This window comes from Globicephala melas, chromosome 15 (genome assembly GCF_963455315.2).
Source record: "Globicephala melas chromosome 15, mGloMel1.2, whole genome shotgun sequence".
Classification (NCBI taxonomy): domain Eukaryota; kingdom Metazoa; phylum Chordata; class Mammalia; order Artiodactyla; family Delphinidae; genus Globicephala; species Globicephala melas.
This window is the reverse complement of record NC_083328.1, coordinates 33,423,939-33,449,506: the sequence shown is the minus strand read 5'-3', so window position 1 is coordinate 33,449,506 and position 25,568 is coordinate 33,423,939. Positions and strand designations below refer to the sequence as shown.

General features: G+C 46.8%; 1 protein-coding gene across 13 annotated transcripts in view; it reads left to right on the top strand.

Annotated features, from left to right (window-relative positions):
• The window catches only part of RBFOX1 (RNA binding fox-1 homolog 1), a 2,181,496-nt gene that overhangs the window by 326,213 nt on the left and 1,829,715 nt on the right, over positions 1–25,568 (top strand). For all 13 annotated transcript variants that reach the window (XM_060284028.1, XM_030883902.2, XM_060284024.1 and 10 more), the window contains exon 3: positions 16,201–16,260. In XM_060284028.1, coding sequence (XP_060140011.1) covers positions 16,201–16,260 — 60 coding nt within the window. The remainder of the gene's footprint in view (positions 1–16,200; positions 16,261–25,568) is intronic.

Here is a 25,568-nt window from a genome sequence, read left to right as displayed (position 1 = left end):
TGGAATTACCACCCAGAGAATCTGGTGCCAAGATACCCAATTTCCCCTCATTTTTAATAATAGCATCAAAAACTGGCATTATATGAAGTTTGTAGTAAATGGATCACCAGTGTTTGCACTTTGAAGTGAGGTCGTCTGCTCATCTGGGCTGGGGCTACTGGGGTTGGAAGCTTTGCAGCCATTTCTTCTCTTGACGGAGTCCTGTCAAGATGGACTTCATGTTCCTTCTTCCTCTTTTCCTTTGTTCCCTCCCTGCTTATCTTTCTGTTGAGTCCAAAGTCCATATCAATCAAGAAAATAGTTTAAAAAATCGAAGCAAATAGCCTCCACCCACCCATCCAAGAGAGGAACTAAAAAATTTTTTTCCATTTGTCAGTACTGCAAGTTGGTTAACTGGGTACTGATAATTTTCCAGATGAATCCAGAAAGATGTGCATCCTGGCCCCTTTCTCCCAAAGATCCAGATGACATTTTTGCATTAACAGGAACTAGGAGAAGGGCCAACATCAATTTTAGGTTGGTTCTGGAGATACTGCAAACATGTTGACTCATTTGTCTCTTTGGTCCTTTTGCTTCTCCATTATGGGGAGTTTCCATCAAAGCCCATTTCTTAAAGGCGCACCTTCTGGGTTGATATGTCAGGAGCTGCCCTGTTGATAAAGAAAGTGAGGTGCAAATGCAGGTGTCCTGGGGAATAAGGAGCTGCAGTGTCTGAGTGCCAGAGAACTAAATAAATACAGGGAAGGGATATTTCAGAGCTGTTATTGATTGGATGCCGAGGAGTTATTAAGTTCTAAGAATGGCTTATTACACCACTTGGGCCAAGATTAAAGAGGAGTTAAGCCATGGATATCCATCGGGAACCATATCTACAGTTCAGAGCCCTCTGCTGAAGCCCCTTCCCTCCTGACCTGTGTCTCCTCCCCCCCATCCCCCACTTTCCCCGTCCCCTCACCTCCAGGTTGTCTGATATAAGACACTGTCAGGACCTTTTCCAAGTTGGTCTATCTCTCTCAATTGAACACCCCTAGGAGCCCCATGTGGGATGTCTTTATCGAATCACACATTTCTCCAACTTAACGAAAACCATTTTCCAAGAGGAAAGAGCAGTGTAATTATTTCATGGGGATCTGAAAACAGGCAGACTTGGGATGTCAGGAGCATCCTATTAGGCTGATTGGCTCTGTAACAGCTTCCACTCTTGGTAGCTAAATCAGGGGTTTCCTTCACATTGGGGGTGTTAGGGAGGCACGGACCTGTCTTGGGGGTAGGCTCAACCCAGCATTGTGAGGTCAAAACAGTGTGGGGCTTCAACAGCTAAAATTGAGTGGGAACAGTGGTGCCTTATCTGTATAATTAGCATTCATGTGCTCTTTTTCCATCCTCATTCCCAGTGAATTATCTGATGTCAGTCCCTTGCAACATAGAACATTCCCCATAAATAATTTTAATGACTTCTATTACTACAGGTTTGCAAACCTGTAGTAATAGAAGTCATTAAAACTTCTAAAGGGGCCAGGTGTGGGGCCAGGTGTGGTCTGGGGCCAGGTGTGGGGCCAGGTGTGGTGTGGGGCCAGGTGTGGGGCCAGGTGTGGTGTGGGGCCAGGTGTGGGGGCCAGGTGTGGTCTGGGGCCAGGTGTGGGGCCAGGTGTGGTCTGGGGCCAGGTGTGGGGCCAGGTGTGGTCTGGACTTCATCGTTTTTCAGATCTTAGAAAGGCTCTGAGGTGCCTATGCTACACATTACATCACACCTCCAGTGGTGCCTGGGGCAGCACTTCATAACCAAACACATGAATATTTCTGCAAATACGCCAATATTCACACTAAGAGGGATAAATAAATATCATTAGGCTGATGAATGGCTATTCTTTAGGTCATAAACAGTCCAGTTGAATATTGGAGATTTCTTTTGGTTCAATCTAATATAAAGCGTCTCATGTTAAGTCAGGGGAGATTTCCCACCAGATGAATCTAAGTCAGTTTTAAGAAGAAAAGCTTCTGTTTGCAAAGAGGTTTTGGGTTTTGGAAATTTCTGATGAATGACCTGGGTTTTTACTTACTTGCCCTCGTTTGTCAGAAGGAACACTGGCCTCTGTTCTTCTGGGTAACCAAATTTTACTTGTTGGAGGGTGTGTGTGTGTGTGTGTGTGTGTGTGTGTGTGTGTGTGTGTGTGTGTGTGTGTGTGTGTGTGTGTGTGTGTGTGTGTGTGTGTGTGTGTGTGTGTGTGTGTGTGTGTGTGTGTGTGTAAGTGTAAGTATAAATGTAAGTGTAAGAGAGGGAGGGTGGGAGAGAGAGAGAGAGATCTGTTTCCCTCATCCTTCCTGCATCTCAAGAAGGACCTTGGATCCCAAACCCTGCTAGGAAAACCCTATCCATGGTCTGACATTTAGAAGTTTATTGACTGGAATGAAAGAATTGTCAATTTCAAAACATGAAAAGCCATTGGGAGATCAGGTGCTTTCTGCAAACATTCCTGCACAGTGACTCATGGAATGAAAAAAAAGAAAAAAAAAAAGCTGCCTTGTTTTATTAATTTAGTTCTGACAGCTATTAGTTCTGAGGCCTTCAAGGTTCTCAGCAGATATTAAAGAATCCTCAGGAACCCCTCTGTGAAATACCAATAATGAACCATGTAGGAAGCAGGAAGCGGAGGTTAAATGAAGATTAAAACACCCCCCGGGGACCAGGTTGTTTCCGCCCACTCAACCCCCGAGGTCCTGGTGCACAGAGGCTGCACATCCCTAATTCTGCAGCGAGGTCAAAATGGAACCCAGCATCTTCTCCCCAACTTGCACTTCCACGGGGGTCTCTCAGCTCAGGGAGCAGCACAGATGGCTGCCCAGGTGCTTATACAGAAACCCTGGAATCATCCTTTCCTCTCCTCCCTCACTCCCACACCCCTTAAATTCTCCTGTCCTAGGAAATCCACCCCCAAACACATTCCCCTCCACCTCCCTCTTCTGTCCACTTTCCCAGCATCTTGGATTCTTGGATTCTCCTGCAGCCTCCTCCTGCTTCCTTCCTGTCCATTCCTGCACCCCCTTACATCCAGAGCAGTCTTTTCAAACACACCTGACCTTGCCCAAACACCTGCTGCTATCTGAGAATGGTTGAAGTTCTTAGCATGGCCTTCCAGACCCCAAATTTCCTGTCCTGCCCACTCCAGTGATACTAGTTTGGCTTATAAAGTGCCAGCCTCGGGTCTTTGCTGAGGCTGACCCCTCTGCCAGGATCGCGTCCACCAACTCCTGTCATTCTTCGGATCTTTATGCACCGGGGAGATCTCATAGCATCCTGGACTTTTCCTTTCATGGCTTTTCTCACACCTCTCACTACCCAATTACTTCTGTAATTCCCCACTTAACATCTCCCACAACAGACTCTAAGCCCAGACAGGGCAGGGACCCCGCCTGTCTCCTCTGCAGCAGTCTCCCCAAGTCTACTGCAGTGATGGTGCAGGTCTAGCCACAGGTGGGTGGGTGAGGGTTGTGCCTGGAGGGGCAGTTAATGCAGTCTTTCTTTTCTGGGTTCACGTGAGCACTGGCTGATTGGATTCCATTCTGATCTGGGAGCAGCTGCGGAGACTGATTGGTGATGGAGCTTGTGGGAAAACATCCCCAGCTGCATGGGTCTCAGCTTCGCCTGGCACCGCTTCCCTGGGATAAGTGCCGACTGAGCTTGTGGATCTTCTCAAGGACCGGGAGAAGTGGCTCCCTCCCCTCCCCGCCCGCCCTCCCCTGGGGGGAGGTACAGACTTTTCACTTCATCACCCGGGTGACTTGGATGCTGCCCATGCCAGGCTGCCAGCAAGGCGGGCATTAGACCAAGGCCAGGGCTGCTCGGCTGGGTTGCCTCCTCCAGCTGGTCCTGCTTCAACACTCATCATTCTCCCTGGGAGGTGCTGAGCCTCCAAACATCTGCTTTATGTGGGCTTTGAGCTCCCCACCATGCCATCTTTGGGGAGTGGATGTAAATGTTACCTTTTGTGGTATCTGGTGCTGCCCTGGCTTTGCTCGTGGGCAGTGCCTCCAGATCCTATTGCCTGTAGGATGGGGGACTCCTACAGTCAGGTTTAATTAAAGGCAAACTGATGGGATTCCAGCCAAGGGCAACCCAGGGGCAGGAATCTGTTCAGCAGATGACCTTACATTTATGTCATAACCCGTCTTAATGATCCCATTCTTCAATGGCGAGGCGAGCCTGGAACCATATACTCAGAGGCAGGCACCTCCCTGCCACTTCCCAGTCTTACCAGGTGGGGATAGGGAGGTTGTGAGAACAGGCCAGAACTCTCCTGGGACAGACCAAGCAAGGGGCATTTCCTTCATCTTGACTGCTCCGAGCAGGAAGTCTTCAGGCTGTGAAAATTCAAGGAATGTTGGTGTGGGCAGGCCTGGGATGTGTTCTTAATGAGATGGAAAGGGTTGTCTGTCTTCCTGGGTGAGTGCAAGTACCCAAGCTAAGGGCCCTCAGAGGCTGTACTTGACTGGATCCAGAGGAGGCCGGGGAAGGGCTGCCCTGGACTCATGTTTGCATTTTTCTGACAAAAATGAAAATAGTAGCTAAAGCATGAGGCTGCTTAAAAATGCTGCCAGTTCAGACTGAGCACTTTTCATGTGCTAGGGACCATGCTAGGTTCCACAAGGAACCTAAATATGGCTAAGACCCAGGCCATACCTTGAGGAGGTTGCACTCATTAGGGAGAATAAACCATTTACATGATTAAATACACTCAGCACATATGTAGTGATACCTTCTATGTGCCAGTGGGGACTTCACTGGGGGTAGAAAAAGCAGCATCCATGGGACACAGATGGGGTACAGTTCTTGGGGGAGACAGTTATCCACATAATTATGCAGATGATGCAGATTAGTAATCTCAAGCTTTAGGAAGTGCCATAATGTACATGATGCTGCAAGGGTGTGTCACAGGAGTTTCTCACCTGGTGTGGCACATCACGGAAAGCTTCCTGGAGGAGGTGATGTTTGGACTGTGGCCTAAAGGATATGTAGAGTTCAACAGCAGAACCAAACTAGCTTTCCAAGCAGGGATGACAGCAGGTGTAGCTGGAGCTCAGAGAGTGAGAGGGTCAAGAGTGGAGGAAGAGGGTGAAGAAGAGAGCTGGGGGCAGACCATACACAAGGCCTTGTTGCCCCAGGTAGGGCGTGTGGACTTGACCCAGGAACAGGGAGAAGCAGCCAGAGGTAGGAGCGATGTGAGCTTTAGGAAAGGAGGTGACGATGCTCTAATGTAGACAAGAAAGTGTAGTTGAAAGCAAAACTGAGACACTCATTTGGGGTTTGTGCACAAGGCAACGATTACATTTAAGCAGCAGTTGTTGCGAACAGAAGGTGGCTTCTAATTGCAGTTGTTCGGCGTGGAATCCACATTCAAACTTGCAATTATTTCACTGTTAAAAGAGCTGACAGTTCCCTCTTCTGCAGGAAGGCAGTCCCAAGGGAATCCTAATCCCAGGGATTTGGCTTTCCCGTGGCCCCCTGAGTACCAGACCACACTTGCACGAAGTTGTTCCTGTTGGCTGGCGACGGAGACAGATGCACGTAGGCCAAGGGGTAGAGATGGGCTGAGGAGGGGGAAGGGCCATCTTAGCAAGGACTCTGGATGCATTCAGAGCAGCTGAGTGAAAGGAGGCAATGACACAGCTTAGTAAAATCAGTGTCTCTCCTTCCACACAGCATTGACTGGAGCCAGCAGAAAGTATTGACGTTACCACTTATTGAGGTTTCAATGTGCTATTAGGGTCCCCACCCCCTTAAAAATGAGGACACCAAGACAGACAGGTTAAACAACCCTCTCTGGTCACATGTCAAAGTGAGAGCAGAGCTGGAATTTGAACCCAGCCTTATCAGGGCCTGAAGCACACTGTCTTAACCTCTATGCTGTGCAGTGTCCCAGGAGGGGCTGGGAACTTCCGAGAAGAGGCAGTCGCCAGTTAAGCCCCAAGTGCCTACTGAATGATGCAAAGGAAAGAAGAGTGATATAGTCAGACAGACTCTATCCCTTATCAGCTTAGTGCAAATGTAGCCAAGCAAACGCTTGGGCAACTTGCTTACCCTCTCTGAGTCTTGTTTGTAAGATGAGCTTATATCAGTGATAATATTGATAGTCACATTTGTGAGCATGTGCCAGGCTCTTTTCTCAGACCTTTACACATAGTAACTCATTTAGCCTTGCATTGGCCCTCTAGGGAAGGTGCTACTATGATCTCCTTTATATCAGAGGAGGAAACCAAGGCACAGAGAGGTACTATAACATGCCCAAGATCACACAGCTAAGGAGAGGTCCAGTTTGGCTCTCATAGGTTGTTCTAGAGATCAAATGATATGATTTATGCAAAGTTCTTGCTGCAGGACGCCACACACACAGCAAAAGCCAATACATATGTTAGGGACATCCATGAATGTTATTTAGCTCTCCCGGGCCTCAGTTTCCTCTCTGTGAAATGGGGATGATAACAGCTATGATTTATTGGGCTTTTTTTTTTTGAAAAAAATGGGAAATTTAATAAAATAAACAAACATAAATTGACAGTACATTTCCCCCTCTTAATCGGAGCTGTATACAAAGAATAGGTAATTCCCTAAGTAGTATGATTTATAGTGTTTTAAAAAGATTGTATTGGGCTTTTATGATCATCTCATTGAATAGTCTCCTGTGATGAAAGCTGTTATCCCATCCTACAGATGGGAAAGCTGAGGTTTAGGGAAATGGAGAGAGCTGTTCAAGGTCATGCATCTACTAAAAGACAGAGCAGGTTGCTTGAATGAGAGCCCACGCTCTTTCTTAACTTCTGTAATGTAGCGATTCACTGGCTGGTGCCCTCTTCCTTCTCAGGGGCTTGCTTCCAGGTTTGGCCCAGAGATCTCAGGCTGCCTCAGGCATCTCTGGTTCCCCTGAGTCCGGTCCACATCCCTCTAATCAGACTGCCCAGTGCTCTGTGCTCCAAATGTCCCATTTCTGCAGAAATGGCCCATGATGTCATGTGGGTTACTGACAACGTCTCTCTCAGGAACCCTGAAGAAATCCTGGGCAGATTGGATAAAAAGCCCTTGTCAGACATCCTAATTTTAGTGTTCTCCCTAGTGATTCCATTCAGGAAGTATTTATTTAACGCTTCACTTGTTTTGCCATTCTCCCTGACTTCATTTTGCAAAAGCTCCTGTAGTAACCCACGTCTCCTTCACCAGTGCCCCCGCTGCTCTCGTCCTTGGGAAAACTTGAGTGCTGTGTTCAGCATCTCGAGCCAGATATATGTCTGGGTTTCATCTTGCATCACTAATGCCCTTCTTTATGTCCATGCAGCATATCCCAGCATTTTTGCCGGGACTTCTATATGTCCTGTCTCCCCGCATCTCATTAGATATTGTGGCCCATGTGCCAGTGGACACTTTTCATGCCTTAAGTTTCCTCGCAAGGGCATGACAATGAATCATTGCTTCTCTCCCAGACTAATTTTTATCATTCCACCCCAGCTTCTACTTTCAAAGTCTCCGCTCACATGGCAGCATGAGCAGGTGGGCTGTCCTCTCCTGAGTGTCAGGTACCCTCAGAGGTCAGAGGCCATCCCTGTACCACAGATGAGCAAGGAAGGGGCTGTAGTTACCCACACCTCACTCGCTCACAGGAGACTGAAATTCTCCATGCGTTGGGGTGACCACAATTCTGTTCTTGCCCATGCTTGTTTCTTGATTCAGTGAGTCGGTAAGTCTGTTAGACATTCCTGTTACAGATCCTATTAATTTTAATGGCTTTAGGGATTAATAGAAGAGAAAGCTTCTCTTGATTGTACAGATGTATGTAGAAGTGTGCTTTTGTGTATTTATTTTTATTTGAAAAGAAGTATGGTCAAGGCAGCAAAAGAGAGATGTCTGGGTCTGTTGGGACTTTTTTGGTTCTTATTAAGAAATAAAAAGAGGTAAAATTTACATAACATAAAATTAATCATTTTGAAGTGAACAACTCAGTGACATTTAGTACATTCACAATATTGTGTAACCGTCTTCTCTATCTAGTTCCAAAACATAATCATCTCCCAAAACAAAACCCTGTATCCATGAAGCAGTTATTTCCTATCCCCTTCCCCTCCCAACCCCTCAGAACCCCTAGTCTACTTTCTGTCTCTATAGATTCACCTATTCTGGACATTTTTATATCAGTGGAATCATACAATATGTGGCCTTTGTATCTGGCTTATTTCACTCAGTATAATATTTCCAAGGTTCACCCATATTGTAGTATGAATCAGAATTTCATTTCTTTTCATGGCTGAATAATATTCCATTGCATGGATGGACCACATTTGTTTATCCATTCATTCCTTGATGGGCATTTGGGTTGTTTCCACCTCTTGGCTCTATTTGTTTGTTTGTTTTACCTTTGCAGACATTGTCTGGGGTCTGTGGCTATGCTCTGCACTTAGCTGGTTTTTTCTTTGTGAATCTCCTATGTCTCAACACACTTGCTTTTCTCTGGAAAGAGCAGTTAGAGGTTTAGGAGCTGCTGTGGTAAATGAGAACTACAGAATCTCACAACTGGGAATCTGGCATGGCTACTTGCACATGTCCTGCCACCCCATGGGGTAACTTTGACTCCTCAAAGGACAGCCCCTCCAGAACCTCTAAATCCTCTACTCTGGGTTTAGACCCATAGTTCACAGCCTGGCCATATTGTCGTCATCTGGGGAGATTTAAGAATTACTGAAACTCCCACTTCACCTTCAGAGAGCCTGGCTTGATTTGTGTGGGATCAAGTCCTGGCACAGGACTGTCTGTCTGTTGAAAACGTTGGATAGTGGCATCCAAAATGTAGGTCCAGGTTCTAACCCTCAGAGGGAGCCAGGACAGAAAGCTCTGAGGAAGTGCTGTGACATTGCCCCGTTGGTTGCTTACCTGTAACAGACAAGCCCTGGCTACTTTAGTATAAGACATTTTTCAGAAGCGACTGGACAGCCCCAAATATTTGCCAATGATCTCTCTGATAAGGGACTTGTATCTAGAATATATAAACACAGTAACCCAATTTAAAAATGGGCAAAGGATCTGAATAGACAGTTCTCCAAGGAAGATACACAAATGGCCAACAAGCATATGAAAAGGTGTTCAACATTGTCAGTCATTAAGCGAATGCAAATCAAAACCACAAAGAGACCCCACTTCACACCCACTAGGTTGGCTATAATCAAAAACAAAGGTAATAACAAGTGTTGATGAGAATGTGGACAAATTGGAACCCTCATACACTGCTGATGAGATTGTAAAATGGTGCAGCCGCCTTTAGAAAACAATGTTCCTCTAATGATTAAACCATATGACCATTATGCTTTGCCATATGAGTTACCATATGACTCAGCAATTGTACTCCTAGGTGTATACCCAAGAGAGTTGAAACATATGTCCACATAAAAGCATGTACACAAATGTTTATAGCAGCATTACTCATAATAGCCAAAAGGTGGAAACAACCCAAATGTCCATTAGCAGATTAGCAGATAAACAAAATGTGGTCTATCCATACAACGGAATATTTTTCAGCCACGAAAAAGGAACAAAGTTCTGATATATGCTACAACTTGAATCAACCTTGACAACACAATGCCAGTCACAAAAGGTAAGGTCAGGACCTGGGCAGGAAGAAATCTGTTGGGACACGTCCCAGCGATGGGCTTACCCATCTCCTGGGTCCTGGACCAGCCGTGGGAAGCAGCTGACCCCATTCTGTGACCTCTTCACGAGTGGTGAAGTGGTGGTTTCAGGGTGGTGGAGGGAATGGGCATGTGCCATGGAGAAGCCTTGTTCACCTGCAGGGTTTTCAAGAGGAAGAATTGTGGGGGCTCCAACCACCTGCCTGAGGTTCTGGGGTTTGTGTGGTGCCTCATCCACCATGGGGCCAGGTAAACCGAGCGGCAGTGTTCCAGGGCCAGGATGTAAGAGGCATGATGGCCTGGGGCAGAGGTTCCAGGGTGCAGACCTGAGCTTCTCTCCTACGTTGGGTGACCTTGGGCAAGTCTCAACACCCTGAGTCCAGTTTTCTCCTCCACGACACGAGTGTGGTAGTTCTCTCTTTCTAGAAATGGGTAACGTCGTTACTCCCAACTTCCAGATGAAGAAACTCAGGGCCTAGGAATTAAGTATCTTGTCCAAAGTCAAGGAGCTCACAAATGAAATCGGGACAGTTTGGATGCCAGCAGTCACACTCCAGAGCCTGTTTCCTTAATTGCTATGCTACTGTGTCTCTTGATGAAGGGTAACTACAAAACCCTGGGCATCTAACCTTTGATAAACTCTGCAATGGACTGGGTTGATGGGTCCGATAAGATGACCTAGCCCTCATTTTATTTTCAGATTTTTAAAAAGTAATTTTACAGATATAGATTCAGAAGCTCAGAGAGGTTAAATGACTTTCCCAGAGTCACACAGCAAGTCAGCCAGATTCCCTCCTGGAACCCAACTTTACCTGACCCCCTTTGCAGCCCTCCTTCCACACCCCTGCCCTGACCTGCAGAGGATAGTTTATCTGAGTCCTGTTGACCCTATCCTTCCCAAATTCACCCTCAGAACCATTGGGCCACGAGGCCAGGGTCTCCCCTGGCACTGCTCTGACTGATGTGAAACCCAGTTTTCCATAGCTGCATATTGATGCCTTGGACAACAGCCTAGCATTTCATAGGAGTTTGCAGGTTACAAAAAAGGGCAGCAGGTGTTATTTGGGCTAAATTGACCTTGAAATTGATTTCTTTATTTTATGACTTACTGAGAGGAGATTAATACTTTTTTTTTTTTCCTGCAGTCTGAAACAATTTACATGGTAATAGAAGGCATAGTCAGTCAAATAAATTGCTGGAAGTGGTTGTGTTCCAAGGGAAAAAAATACGGAGCTTACTCACATTGATTTCTTTGCCCTGGGGAGAAGCAGAGATTTTAACATCTGGGAATAGGGAGCTAAATTTTATCTCTCATTTTAAAAGCAGAGGCCTGAAGGGCTTAATCTGACATTTACACGGAATTTTCTAAGTTGGGGGAAATGAGGGAGCCCGAGTTCCTTACTGAAGGTTAACCAGCGTTTTCTCAGAAGGGCTCTGGCGGTTTGATTCAGGGATGGCGGGTGGGGCCCAGATGACATTTTCAGAAGATGGGCCTTGGGAAGCTGGCTGCCTTGCTCCCACCTGTGGGGGAACTGGGGCGCTGAGAGGCTGGTGACATAACCTTGCTCCCAGGCCCAGGTGGGGTTGCTGAGGAACCATGTGAGCAGAGACCCTGCTTCCAGGTTTCTGGCTTCGCCCTATGGCTGCCCTACCAGGGATGAAGTTTGATTTCAGCTGGTGTGGCAGTGTGCATGGATGGGGTAGCATTTCTGAGTGTGTTGGGATGGATTCTGAGATTGCATCTGGGCTCGGCAAGAAAATGCAGCACTCGATTAGCACTGCCTGCCCTGGGAACAGGATGGGGAAGTGTAGCTTATGTGCCACATACTTGAATTTCCTGGTTAAAAAAACCCTTTAAAATATCCCCCCCAATGCCAATATTCCTGTCTTCAGACCACGTTGACAGGGCTGTTGTCCTCCAAAATGACCCCAGATCATTCAACACATCATGCAAGCTAAATTACTTTTCAGAAAATGTCTAGAAATGAATCCCTACCCAAAGGGCTCTGATAGTATTGCTGCATGCTATTCCCTTAAATTATTTTCTTTTCAAAATAAAATTAAAATTTTACAGTAAAAAAAGCCAAAACATCCTAATTGATAATACATGTCAGAGCACACAATTCGAGAGTCAGAAGAATAAAATTAGTTTCTCTCCTATTCCATCCTGCTCAGCCAACTAGTTCCTCTCTCCACAATCAGTGTTTTTTTTTTTTAAAGCCGGTTTCTTATCTATCTTCTGGAGATTTCAATACATGTGATACATATGCATATATTCTTAAAACAGGGAACAGATTGTGGCATGCTATACATACCTCTCTGCATTTTACTGTTTTCCCCTATCATTCTGTATTGAGCTACCTCATTATCTTTACTAGGGGTGTCTGGATGCACCATAACTTATTTACTTGGTCTCTGAATAATGGAAATTTATGTTGCTCCCAATATTTTATAATTATAAACAATTGCTTCAACGAATATCCTTGGCATTGGGCATTTCCCACAAGCGCAGCCATTCTATAGCAGAGATCCCAAGACATGGGATTGCTGGTTTAAATATTACCAGCTTTTAAAGTTTTGCCCGATGTGTAATTCCACTATGTATAAGACTACCTGTTGCTCTACACTCTTACGAGCTTGATAATTTATCTGACTTTTATCTTTGCTAATCTCAGTAAAGCAAATAATATATCATCCTAATTTGCATTTTGTTTATTATGTGTGAAGTCAAGGATCTCATAATGTCAGTGACAGACGTTTGTACCACCACATCCTTTGTGAATTGGCTGTATGTCTCCTTTACTTGTTTTTTCCTTTGAGTTATAATTTTTTCATATTATCACTCGTTGTCTTTCATTTTATGGTATTATTTTTCATGCATAAAACTATTTTGTTCAAAATGTTTAATTTTATGGGTTTTGGGTTGTAATGAGAAAGGTGTTCACCACTCTGAGATGATAAAAACCTACGTGATTAGATTGAGTACGTTATGTCCTTTAATTTGTCCACAAATTAAGGTGTTATCTTGATTTTTTTGCTTTGGAAAATGCAGTCTTTGTGGGGTGGTGAAAATGTGTGTTGTCTGGGATCACCTAGGGGCCATGATCTGGTCTCACAGGTTCCTCAACCCACCCTGTTTCTCTCGGCATCCAGACTTTTCAAGGAGCAGTCGTGGTCAGGATGTTTTAGGGTGTAATGAGATGGGGTAGCAGACATTTGGAGAGCTGACCCTACCTGTCTTTCACAGCCGGGATCCCTGCAGGTCTTTACTGGCTCCATCCCTGGGACCCCACCGTGGCCCTGACCCCTCACCTTCTGTCCATTACTCAGGAGGCTTTATCTAGTCATGGTCTTGGCCTTCTGTTAACCTGGAAGATAAACCCTTTAAAGTTCATTTTTGTGCAGGGAATGTCACATTCTAACGCTGCCCACCACTGCTCTCCAGGCAGTTCAGTCACACCAATTCGTGCCAAATCCCTGAGAGGGTGAAGCTTCATGGTCCCACAGGCTCTCTGCCTTGGTCATTGTTTAAACTGGCTCAGTCCCCACTGCTGGTAATTTATACCCAAGCTTCTGAAAGCTGTAAACCGAGTCACAAAAGGGCAATAATTCCAAGGGGAAAATACTAGACTTCCAAGGAGGGGGTGAGGCCCAGGGAAGGGGGCAGCTGCACTCGGGGCAGAGGGAAGAAAGGGGGCGACACCCAGGGAGACAACCAGTTTAGGGGCTGGTCTGTGACCCACGAAGGGGAGGCAGTCAGATCTTCTCTCTCCTGAAAAATCACACCATGATGGACCGGCTTGAGTCGGAAGCTGTGGATGTTTATAGTAAGGACTGAGAGGGACGAGCGAGGCTTTCTGGGAACGAGAACAGCGTCAGACAGCTGCTGCCTCCCCCTCTCTTTGAGAGACAACATCTCTTATCTCGTCTTTGTGTCTCCAATCTGGCGTAGAACCTATTTCTGTGCTTCTCACTGTTTTCAAGGTAAGGAGGGAAACAGGGACATGGGGGCTTGGTGTACAGCCGGCTGCTTTGCTCAGGATCATGCAGGGACTGTGCTAAGCAGGGTGGGGGCTGCCAGTGTGGGCAGGAGCGTGAACCATTACAGATGTGAGAAGGTCTGTAAGAGGTGGGCAGGGCAGAAAGAGTCTTCGGAGGATGGCAGATTGAGTTGGTACCACCTCCATCTCCTTGGGGTGAAGACTCCTCTGCTCCTGCTAGTTGACCTGAGAAGGAAGTAGGGCACAGTGAGGGGGAGTCAGTTGAGTAGAACCCGGGCCTCTGGGACCCCAGGCTCAGGCATGTGGGGAGGGTAGGCCCCTGGCTGGTGGAAGAGAGTGGGAAGCGAGGATGGTTCAGAGAGAAGGAAGAGGCTCTACAGGGGCAGCTGGATAGGAGTTCCTTGGGTGATGAGGTTCCTAATAAAATCATACTTGATCATACTTGAGTATAAGTAAGTTGTCTCTTTCCAGGCCCAAGGGTTCTGGCCACTGTGAGAGGAACAGCTCACCTGGAGTTACTCTCCCCTTCTCTTACAGCCAGCTTCTTCTGGGGACCTCTTAATTTTGGCTTAACCCCAAGTTCATCTTTCCAGGGCTAGTGGTTGCCATGAACCCACTGGCTTTGAATGAAAGTGCCTTGGACCCCTGGAGCCCAGCAACCGTTTCCATCTGTCTTGGTTCCTGTTCCTGAGAAAGAGCCTGTGACTGGTGCTGCTTGGGCAGCTGTGCATCCCTAGACCAGCGAGAAGTGGGCAGAGGGATGGGTCACCTTGCACAGCTGTGGCTGCAGGGATGGCACAGGAGACAGGGGTCCCAGGGGATCTGTTACACTTGGATCTTTTCTGATGGTTGAGAGCTGCCGTTGGGCTGAACTCATCACTCAAGCACGGCTTTTAGTTGGCTCATTTATAAAATGAGGCCAAGAAGGAAGCAACCAAACCCAGACATTCTCAAGCCAAAGGACACCTGTCAAAGGAGAATCAATGTATCTGTCAGAAACATCACCCCTTTGGCAATATCCTCCCCCTTGTCTCCTGCTCAGGCTGCTGCTTTGGGCAGTTGCTGGATGGGGGCCTATGATTTAAGTCCATCCCTCCCTCCCTTCCTTCTTTCCTTAATTCATTAATTCATTTTTGTAACCTGGGGGGGTGGCATGAGGACCAATCTCTGTGTAGAGGGAGGAGAGGCACAAACACAAGTTTGATTTTCTATTGTCAGCTTTTTCTGTGACCGCTGACTATGGGAAAACTGCAAAAAGGTAAATGAGAAGTAGTGTCTGTCTTCTTGCAAGTTCAGAACTATTTACAGAAGCGGCGCTCTCAAGACTGTGTGGGTGGGTGTGAATAACTGGCTGGTCCGTTTCTTCTCTCTCTCTCTCTGTCTCTTTTGATCTCTGTGTCTCAGTCTATATTTTGATCTCTTTCATGCCTGAACACACGTGCACACACACACGCACACCCACAGATACACACGCTCCTCTCTCTGCCCAGGAGGTTTAAGGCATGACTTGAGGTAAAACCCCGATGACTTAAATGAAAATTTGGAGCTTCAGGCACTGCTGGCATCTTCTGGGGGGCCTGCTCCCCAGACTTGGATGGTGACTGGCTATGGCAGACTCCCATTTGGTGAGCATCACGGAGAAGTGGATAAAGCCATCAGGGGGAGAATGTGACCACAGTGATTAAACCAACACCCAACCATTAACACCTTGGTTCAAGCCCTGACTCTGCGGCATCCCTGCTGAGTTACTTTGGATGAGTTCTCAGCCTCTCTGTGCTTCTCCACCTGTAAAATGGGGCTGAGATCAAAACCTCCTTCTTATATCCTTGTGAGGGTTAAAGAAGAAAATGCTTGAAGATCACTAAGCACACAGCATCCCAGGTTCTCCATAAACATGAGCTGTCACCGGCGTGAAACAGTGGAAAGGAACAGAGCAACTGGGTGTGGGTCTCGCAGGACCACCTGTATCCTCAGGCTAGGATGGAGTGTCCACACTCAGAAAAATCTAGACCAGCACTGCCTAATAGAGATGTCATGAGAGCCACATACGCAATTTAAATGTTTCTAGTAGCCACATTAAAAAGTAAAAAGAAACAGATGAAATGAATTGTAACAATATATTTTAAATATTCATAATATATTTATATATTTAAATATACTAATGTGCTTTATTTTATGTATTATTAAATATTATCATTCTAACATGTAATTGATATAAAAATATTAATGAGATATTAATATTTATAGGATATTTTACATTTCTTTTTTTTTCTCGTTGGTGTCTCAAAATCCAGTGTGTAATTTGTACTTCCAGCACATTTCAGTTCAGAATAACCATATGTGGCTAGTGGTTGCTGTGTGGGGCAGTTTGGGTCTAGACCCCTTCCAGGAGAGCGGGGACAGAGGGGGCGGGGCGAGTGCTCTCAGTGGCTCAGTGTGGTGAGAGACTCAGGTCATGCTAAACTGGGTTACTCCAAATCAGAATTTTGTTCCTCAACCTGGCCCCCCAACCTATTTTTGTCTTTGTTTTTGACAGGACTACACATCTGAAAATTCAGCCCTCCTCTCCAGTGCCAAGAACAGTCCACAAGACTCAGTAAGTAGAAGCACTTTGCTGAGCAGATTAGAGTTTGAAACTGCTTTTGCCTCCTTTTCAGCCTCCTTGGTCGCTGTCATCAATCACCGGGAGTGGTTTTTACCTGAAACTGATCTTGCTGGAGAAGTAACTGGGTTTGAGGGAATAAAGGTTCCCAGGCACTCGCGGAATTTCTATTAGGAAACACCTGGGGCCAGAGTCTCAGCTGCGGTACATGATGTGAAAGATGAGGACCTCCCTCTGAGGAGGGCCAGGTCCACTGGGGAGCATCTAGAGGAGCAGCGACTGGGGGAGGGGCCACAGGCTAATCTCTTTACTTCTTGATGTGAGGATGGACCCCATGGTGCTGGGAAAGTAGGAAGGAAGTTTAACGTCGTTTCATTGTCCCCGCAGTAAAGATAGGGATGCTAGCTGAGTGCTTTGGGGCCCCACATGGTGGCAGTGGACTTGGGTCTTTAGGGCATGTGACTGTGGATGGTGCCAGATGTGGATCCTGTGCACCTCCCAACTGACATCCAGGTGTACAGTGGCAGAGATGCTCCCTGCGCTTACAGTTCCAAAATCACTCCTGCCCAGACTCTCCAGGATGTTTAACTGTGTGGTGCATTCTCCAAGTGCGGTCTGCTTGTGTACTGGTGGGGACCCTGAGATGATTTCAAGGGTCACACGGACTTTTGTTGTTGTTGTTTTCTATTGATCATTATTATTTGGTTTTATGATGATCTTCTCTTTATACCAAGTGATACTGGCTTTCTATTTATGGTAGTGATCTGAAATATCTTTTGAAAATATTTAAGTGAAAAAAAGGTGAGTTGACTTAAAGAAAAAAAATAGTATGGGAAATAAGAGTATGGAAGGAATAACAATGCAGATTATGGCAAGACATTATGGTAGTGTTAAGTGAATGGCTGAGAATAGATTCTTTTATCAGAGATGTTCGCATGGCCCTGGGCAGTGTCCGTGTGTGTGCTCTGATTTGGAATGCTTCCCTCTTATGCCCCAATCATGCTGATACTTTGTACAAAGCTGGACTCTCCAAGGTCCCACCTTTTGGCCTTTGTCTATTTCCCCTAAAAGACTTTTGAGGTTGGGTTTTTTATAATAAACCTCATTGCTGGATCACCTGAAAGAAGAATTTATCTGAGATGCCAAGAGGAAGAGGAAGAGGAGGAAAGAAGATGAGAAATGGCAACCACACAACCGACTTTCTTGTCCCACATTGCAGTTGACCAGACATTTCTTCTTTGTTCTCGCTAAGTCCCCTGAACAACCCCGTAAGGTAAGTGCTGTCTCTGTCTTCACTGTACAGATGAGGAAACCAAAACTCAAGTGCAGTAAATGTACCCCAGAGCACAGAGCGTGGATCCACCCTCTGACCCACTCCATCACTGGGGCACAGTCTTCTGGCTTCACCCCAAAGTCTGTGAAATTGTCTCCCCATCTTGTGGATGCGAAGATGGTTAATGGAGCAGGAAAGTGTGTTAGTTACCTCTTGCCACATAAAAAAATAACCCTGGGCCTCAGTCCAGGTACAAGGACAAACATTTATGATCTCACAGTACCTGTGGGTCAGGAATCTGGCTTTGATGGGTGGTTCTGGCTCATGGTTTCTCATGAGCTGGGGCTGCCATCATCTGAAGGCCTGACTGAGGCTAGAGGATCCACTTCCAAGATGGCTTAGATCATTATTGTCAGCTGGCCTCAGTTCCCCCGTGTGGACGTCTCCATAATGCTGCTTGGGTGTCCTTATCACATGGCTGGTGGATTCCCCCAGGGTGAGAAATCTGAGAGAGAGCAAGGCAGAAGCCATGATGCCTTTTGTGACCTGTCCTTGGGAGTCACATGCTGTCACTTCTGCTGTATTACTGGGGGCCACTCTGGAGGTTGGCTACCACACTTTTCATAATCTTAAAATAACCACGTTTTATGGTTCCACACAGCATTCTTGTAACCTCACACCAAGTCTATGAAAAGAAAACATAAAGATCCTAAACACATTTAGCAGATGGGAAAATGAAGCCTGAAGCAGGAAAGTGACTCACCAAAGAGTCTTGCAGTTGGGGGTGCAGTGCAGAAGCTTTTAAGGAGAAAGTAGTTGGAAAAGAGTGGAGAAAACTCTCTACCTCCTATGCTCACTGTTCACAGTAAGACCAGTGGTGGCTGAGATCTCCATTTTCCATGAGCTTAGAAGAGCACCCCCTGGATTTTCTGCTTTCTTGGGTTGGGTTAAGGATTCCTCAACCACCAACCTCACCTCATGAAGTCTGACGGGTTCCTTTTACTGGAAGCAAAGATACTATACTGCTGTTTCCCCCTGGAGGCTGCAGACTTTTAGAGGTTTCCTGAGATTCAAGCTGTGAAGATCAGAAGACCCTAACCCTCCCGTCCTTCCCCACATTTGACCTTCACAGTACCCTGGTCTGGGTCCTTCTGGCTGGAATCCACAGGTCAGCCTCCCAACCCAACATGTCTTAGGTAGCAGCAGTCATTTGTGTGACCTCCTTTGGTGGCAGCATATGGTGAACCAACCACTCTGGGTGGCAGTTTATCTCACATGTCTCAATGTGCAAAACGTGTTCACTCTTTGATCCAAGTAATCACATTTCTAGGAATTTACACCTTGGGGATGATTATACGAGTGTGAGAAGCTGTGTTTGTGTATTTGTTGAGGGATGATTGTATTAGCAAAAATAATAATAAAAAGATACACCTTCAATATCCACCACTAAGGAATTATTTAAGTTAATTATGTGCATCATAAAGTCTAATTCTAAGCTGCTGCTAGGATTTCATGGTGAGGATTTATATTTATTGACTTGGAAAGATGCTCATGACATATTGTGGAGTGAGAAATACAGCATATATCATATGATTCCAATTATGTGCAATTATATTCATATATTAATTTTCTCTGAAAAGCAGAGAGAGATGTCAGAAAGGCAGATGGGAAATTCAACTAAACGGTGGTTTTTGCACTTTTTTTGACTCTTCAGATTTTATTTCTTTTTTTTACATTAAGCAATTGTTTTCCTTGATAGTAGAAATAGTAATAATAATATTGATAATGACTATTTTTGAAATTAAGCAGCCAGCTCTGGGCTGTTAAGGGAGATTTCCAGGACAGCTGATGGCATTTTAGTAAAGTTTCATTCTCAGTTGTCATAGAAATGCTGCAATCCCCTTGGAGGGGTGAAAATGAGGTTTACCAGACTGAACCAGGGCCCAAAGACAGACTTTTTGGTCCTTGGCTGCCCCAGGAGGCAGGATGCCTTCGGCCCTGGCACCTTTCCACTCACTGCCCTGTGGTGCTAGCCAGCTCTGCAATTTCTGACCCCAGCTTTCCACTTTAGTGCTGTCTTCCAGAAAGGGCCTTTCCTGGACGCATTAGATGCCACTCACTTGCACCCAGAATAAGGAAATAATAATGGTTGAGGTGCCCATTATTAGGCACCTAGGAAGTACCTGGCATTGTGCTCGGTATTTCAAATGTATTATCTCATCTATCCCTGGAGCAGCCCAGTGAGGGAGGAACTATCCCTAACCCCATTTCACAGGTGAGGAAACTGAGGCTCAGCAGAGAGTGACTTACTGAGTCTTAAGCTAATGGGTATTGGATATGGAATTTGAACCTAGATTGGGCTGTTTCCTGAACTGAGGATAAGGCCACCCGGTTCTGTCTGGTGGTTCAGGGAGCATTTATGGGAACATCTTAGATGTGGGGTTGAGTCCAGAGTCAGCAAGTAAGGCAAAAATCACACCTGGTCAAAGTTACCTGCTAAAGATCCCATAGGGGGATGCCAGGCTGAGACCAGCCTTTCTGCCCCTCCACACATCTGAGACAGCCATGCTTTCCTCGAACAGTAGAACAGACCGGAGTCTTTGCTTAGGCACTAGGTGAAGTGCCTGTGTTGAGGTCATCACACTGGATGCCTGGCATATGCCTGTCTTTAAACATTGGGGTCACTGCAGTCAAATGGTCATGTGGTGAGAGTTGCTTAGGGAATGAGACAGATCCACACTCAATTTGGGTGTTTGCTCTGGAGTGAATCCCTCCTAAAGCAGATGGAGGTGACACTGCTGAGCACAAATAACATTCTGCTCGCGTTTTTCTCTCTTTCTCGATTATCCTGGAGACATAATGCAGTTAAGTAGCAGAATCCAAATTTCTACTTTGTTTTGCCTCATTCCAGAGCCATAGTTCACAACCCCTATACATTTCTGTAACAGATATATACTGTATTCACTTTCTTTTGTTACATAAAAAATCACCTGAAACTTAGCAGCTTAAAACACTTGTTTATTATCTCACCGTTAACGTGTGTCCAAGGCCCAGGCCTGGCGTGGCTGGGTCCTCTGCTTAGGGTCTCATGAGGCTGCAATCACGGTGTCAGCCAGGGCTGGGGTCTCACCTGGAGCTCACTGTTGTTGGGAGAATTCTGTCCCTTGTGGATGGAGGGCGGTGGACCTCTGCTCCTAGAGGCAGCCCTCAGTTCCCTGCCGCCTCTCATGGGCAGCTCCCTGCTCATGGCAAGTGGGAGAGTCTCTGTAGGGCACACTAGCAAATCGGAGCCTTAGGTCTATACATCCTAACGGAATCATGCAAGTGGTATCCCATCGCCTTTGCTGTTGATTAGAAGCAAGTCACAGGTCCTGCCCACACTCTAGTGGAGGGGATTATAAGTGGTGTGAACAGGGGGCAACCCTGGGGTCTGACCACCACTGATTCTGTGCTATGAGAGTCCTAAGATGAGTCTAAAGTTCTCCTTGTCTTGGGGTGCAGGGTCTTTCCATCCAGTATCCTCCCTTCCTCCCCCAGTAGAGGGCACACAGCCCCCCCATCAGTGCTGGGCGCTCCAGTCATCCTGACCTCTGCCATTTGGCCATCTGGGTGTCTTAACTTCCTCCCCATGTTAATTATGTGGGAGGCTCCCTGCTGCAGCCTCAGCAGCAAATGAATATTTAATGGAATGCTGCCACCTTTTGGAATTTAGCAAAAGTGATCTGTGTTGTTTAGAGGGATGAATGTAAAGCTCTGGGAAGAAAACGTGATCCCATTCCCTTTTACACCCACACCCGCTTGCCCAGCCTTTATTCTGCTGGGAGTTGACCAAGGTTTGACGCCAGATTCTAGAAGAAAGAAAGAAAAGGAGCCAGTTTCTTCGTGAGGCAGGTTAGTTGGTCATTTCTTCTCTGGTTCATACTTACTGTTAGTGCTAACAGGCCTGTGCCCTGTTTTAAATTCCAAGAGGCAGCAGGACATACAAGAAAGAGCTTTGGTGCTGGATTTCATCCCCGGTTCCGCCACCAGCTCATCTGTAAAGTGTGGGTCCACCAGGCTCTTTCAGCTCTCCACCCCCTGATCCCCCATTGTGGTGCCTGTGACCAGGTATGGGAGACATGTAACACCCCATTTATAGATGCCAGTCAATGGGCGTGGAGCTAAGGCCACTCCTGTCCTCAGCAGGAAGGAGTGGCACCTGCGATTATAATGATTGGTAATTAGGGCGGAGTGGCAGTACAGGCGCCATGCCAATGCCAGGTGGCTCCTGGAGACTCACAGCAGCCGACTCGGAGCTGCCTGGCTGCCTGCCTCCCCTGTTGGTTCTCTTCCTGTACATTCAAAGGCATTGCCACCCTCCTGTCCCCCGGCATCCTTGGCGTTTCCCTCTCTTACTCCCCATCTGAAGTCAGCAAAGCTTATCCATTCTCCCCTCAGTACATCCCTTGTGGACCCACTGCTCTGGTCCATGTCTTCCTTATGTTGCATCTGGATTTTATAACCAACTCTACCCAGTCCTCCACTTCCAGCTCCTCCCTCTCCAACTGGTCAGCCTCACTTGTTTGACCAGGATTCTCTCCTTTTCATCATGTTTCAGTAGCTCCATAGGGTGTGGGAATACAGTACAAACTCCTCCGATTCCAAGTTGGGCTTGGGCCCCATCCTGCTACTCCTTCAGCCTGGGTCCTCCCGTCTCATGCGCCATCTTCCCTGACTGTGGACCCTGGCTCAGTTTATCCCCTCTGCTCGAGGTCACCCCCACCGCCAAATCTAACTGTCCGGATTCCTCGCCGTCCATCAAGATCCATCAGAAAAACCTTGCCCCCAAATTCTTCCTAAGTCTCTCTGGCTGCATTGAGTTTCTCCATCCACTAGATGCCCTCCACCCTCCACTCCCCCTTCCTTCCTCACCTGCTGTCTTGCTTACCTCCCCTTCTCATCATCTATCCCTTCCTTCACTCCCCTCCCCTTAAACAAACTCTGTTGCAGTCAGTGCTAAGAGTCCGAAGGTACAAAGGTGAAAGAGACCCAGACCCTGCCCTCCAAGGGCTTGCAGTCTATGAGGGAAGACAACAAGGAATACAAAGAAACCCATAATCGAGGCACCATCTGATTGCTCCTCAGTGGAGGCAGAATACAAAATTCGGTAGTGGCACAAATAGGCAGTCAGAGAAGGCTTCCTGGCAGAGATGACACAGAGGGGCAGCGTGGGCATGGGCTTCAGTCTGGCTTAGGTTCTGGAGGAGGGGCTGTTGGAGATGAACAGGAGGGGTGAGCACACCCCCGTGCTCCACACTAGGCAAGGAATTGGGTTTTTGATGTGGTTGTTGTGGGGTCACTGGAGAGTTTTAAGCTTATGATTGTCTTGATCCGATTTGCATCTTAGAAAGAGCTCCCTGGGACCTGGCTTGGGAGCCGCGGACCTGGAGAAAGCCTTGGTCCTCCTCAGGCATTCTTCGCTCCTGCACCCCTCCGGAGCTGGCCTCTGGAGCAGAAGTGTCACCGGCTTGACACCCAGGCTTCCAGGCACGCTCTGCTTCTCATAGCTAATATGCCTTTCCATAGCGTCTGCTTGGCAGAACACCAAGTGTGAGGATGAGATAACAGCATTAAGAGCGGAAGGACAAAGCTGATGCTCGGGGCAGTGAGACATGGAGGCTTAAATTCTTTCCCTTCAGAATGTCGCACATGATTTTGGCCACGTGGTTCTGATGAAAGCAAGCCAGGCTTGCCACGGTGAAATGCTAAGTGGTGCTCATGACCTCGGGCACAGCAAGTGCAGAAGTCTGTTGCTCTGATGAGCAGCCATGCCATTTCTCCCCACCGCTTGCTGCCAGATAAAAGGGGGGAATCTCTTTGGTGATGTTCCTAAATCCCTGAGGATGGCTGTGCCCCCTGGAGACATAGGGATCCTGATAGGTTTCCAATGCGAGCATCACACTTCTGGTTGGGAACGCGCTTTCTCCCCATCTCCTGAGGGAGTGTCTAAAATACAGTGGGCGCTCAATAAATGCTTGCTGCTGAAATGAACGAGTGAGTGGCAGAATCAGTTTTACTGATTCGGGACACCCCCAAAGGCTCCCTCGTGCCTCGTCCAAGTCAGGACTACCTCTCACCAACTATCCTCCTGATTTTTATCACCAAAGGTTGATTTTGCTCATTTGTGAACTTCATATAAATGGACCCCTGCAGTATATATGCATATACCTTCTTTCCTTCAACATCATCCCTGGGAGATTCAGCGACGTTATTGCATGTATCAGTAGTTGTTCTTTGTAAAATTGTTGAGTAGTATTTCATCATTTGCTTATACCATAATTATTCCATTCATTCTCCCACTGATGAGCAGGTGTTTTCAGTTTGGAGCTACGCACACTCGTGTACCTGCTGTTTGATGGATATATACACCTATTTCTCTTGGGAATCTACCATGGGGTATGTTTGGTCACAGAATAGTTACATGTTTAGTTTTAGTGGATACTACCCCAAACTTTTCCAAAGCAGTTGTACAAATTACCATTTCCACTATCAATGAATATGAATCCGCTTGCCTGCTAAGCCCTTTGAAAGAGTATGTTGTGATTCGTCATAATGCCCCAGAGTGGCAGATGTGGTTATTATCACCCTCGATTCACAGAGGGACACACTGAGTCTCTGCTAACTTGGTGAAGGCCATTCAGGGGGTCAGTGATGGTGGGGGGCTTAAAGCAAGGACTCTGCTTCCAGAACAGCAGGAGCTCTTAAACCAGCATCGTGTACTATGGATTCTGGGCAACTGGGCTCTGCCGTGGAGATGCTGGGGTCCAGGAATGGCTGCGAGACAGAGGGCAGGATGGCGGAATGGTTACGTGCACAGACTCGGGAGCCAGGCTGCAGGCACTGACTTCCAGCTCTGCCACTAACTCCAGATGTAAGGCTGGGCAAGCGGCTGGACCTCTCTGCACCACACTCCATGTCTGGAGTTGATAAATCAGGTTGTTGTGAGGATTAAGTGAATTAATATAGGTAAAGCCTTAGGGGTGGGCACCAGGGAAGGGTTAACTCATATTATTATTATTGCTGCTGTTGCTGTTATTTTCAGCTCTACCCACTTTAATTGCTGGACTTAGCTTTTGGGGAAGAGGGCTGCAATCTCAGCCAGCTCTAATACTTGTCAGGCAGGCTGCATAATTCTCAACCCCTTCCCCTACCTTCTGAAGGTAGCTGACCTTCCGGATGAAATCTGGAATCTAATTTTGAGCCCTGATCATTGGTGTCACGAAGCCTGCTGGGGTGCAGTCCGGCTGGTCGCTTCTGAAATGAGTCTCTCCTCTTTAGTGCCCCTGATAAGAAATGCAGTCTGTTTGCTCAAGGCTTTCCCCTTTATAGAAATGGTCAGATTCCTTTCTTTCCACCATCTCCATCCAGCAAATCCATGCCAAATATTGATGTTTGGTAACTACAAATATCACACATAGCTTTTAATCAAGAGAGACAGAGGGAAGATAAGGGAAGTAAATATGTCTCTGTAAGGTAGTTCAATATTCTCAGTAATGATTTTGCTAAGAAATCAAATGACTGGAGGGAAGGGAGAGGCTCTGTGATGTGCATTAGAAAATGAGCTGGACCAACTGAAACAGGCTGGACCATGTATGGGCCCTTGCTTCCAGCCCCAGTCTTGGATTTAAATTAGATCGTTCATTACCCGAATCAGTAGATATGATCTCATTTTCAGAAGGGACAGCTGTATTTTAAATGTGAATTTCCAATATGCCATCAGTCTCTCCCATTCCCAGCAAAACACATCGAGCCAACTTCTGTCCTCTGTTATCGCTTGTCTGAGACGGGAGTGGAATGTGAATGTCGGGTGCCCCACTCTGGAGAGAAGTCAGCCTGCTGGAGGCTGAGGGGAGGTCAGCCTCCAGGCTTTTGCCCACCAAGGTTATACTTCCTTCATGTGGGGACAAAGGGCAGTACCTCCTGGAAGGTTGGCAGGTGTCACACATCAGGAGATGTTTGGCCAAGGTTGACCCAGGGCTACCCCAGGCCA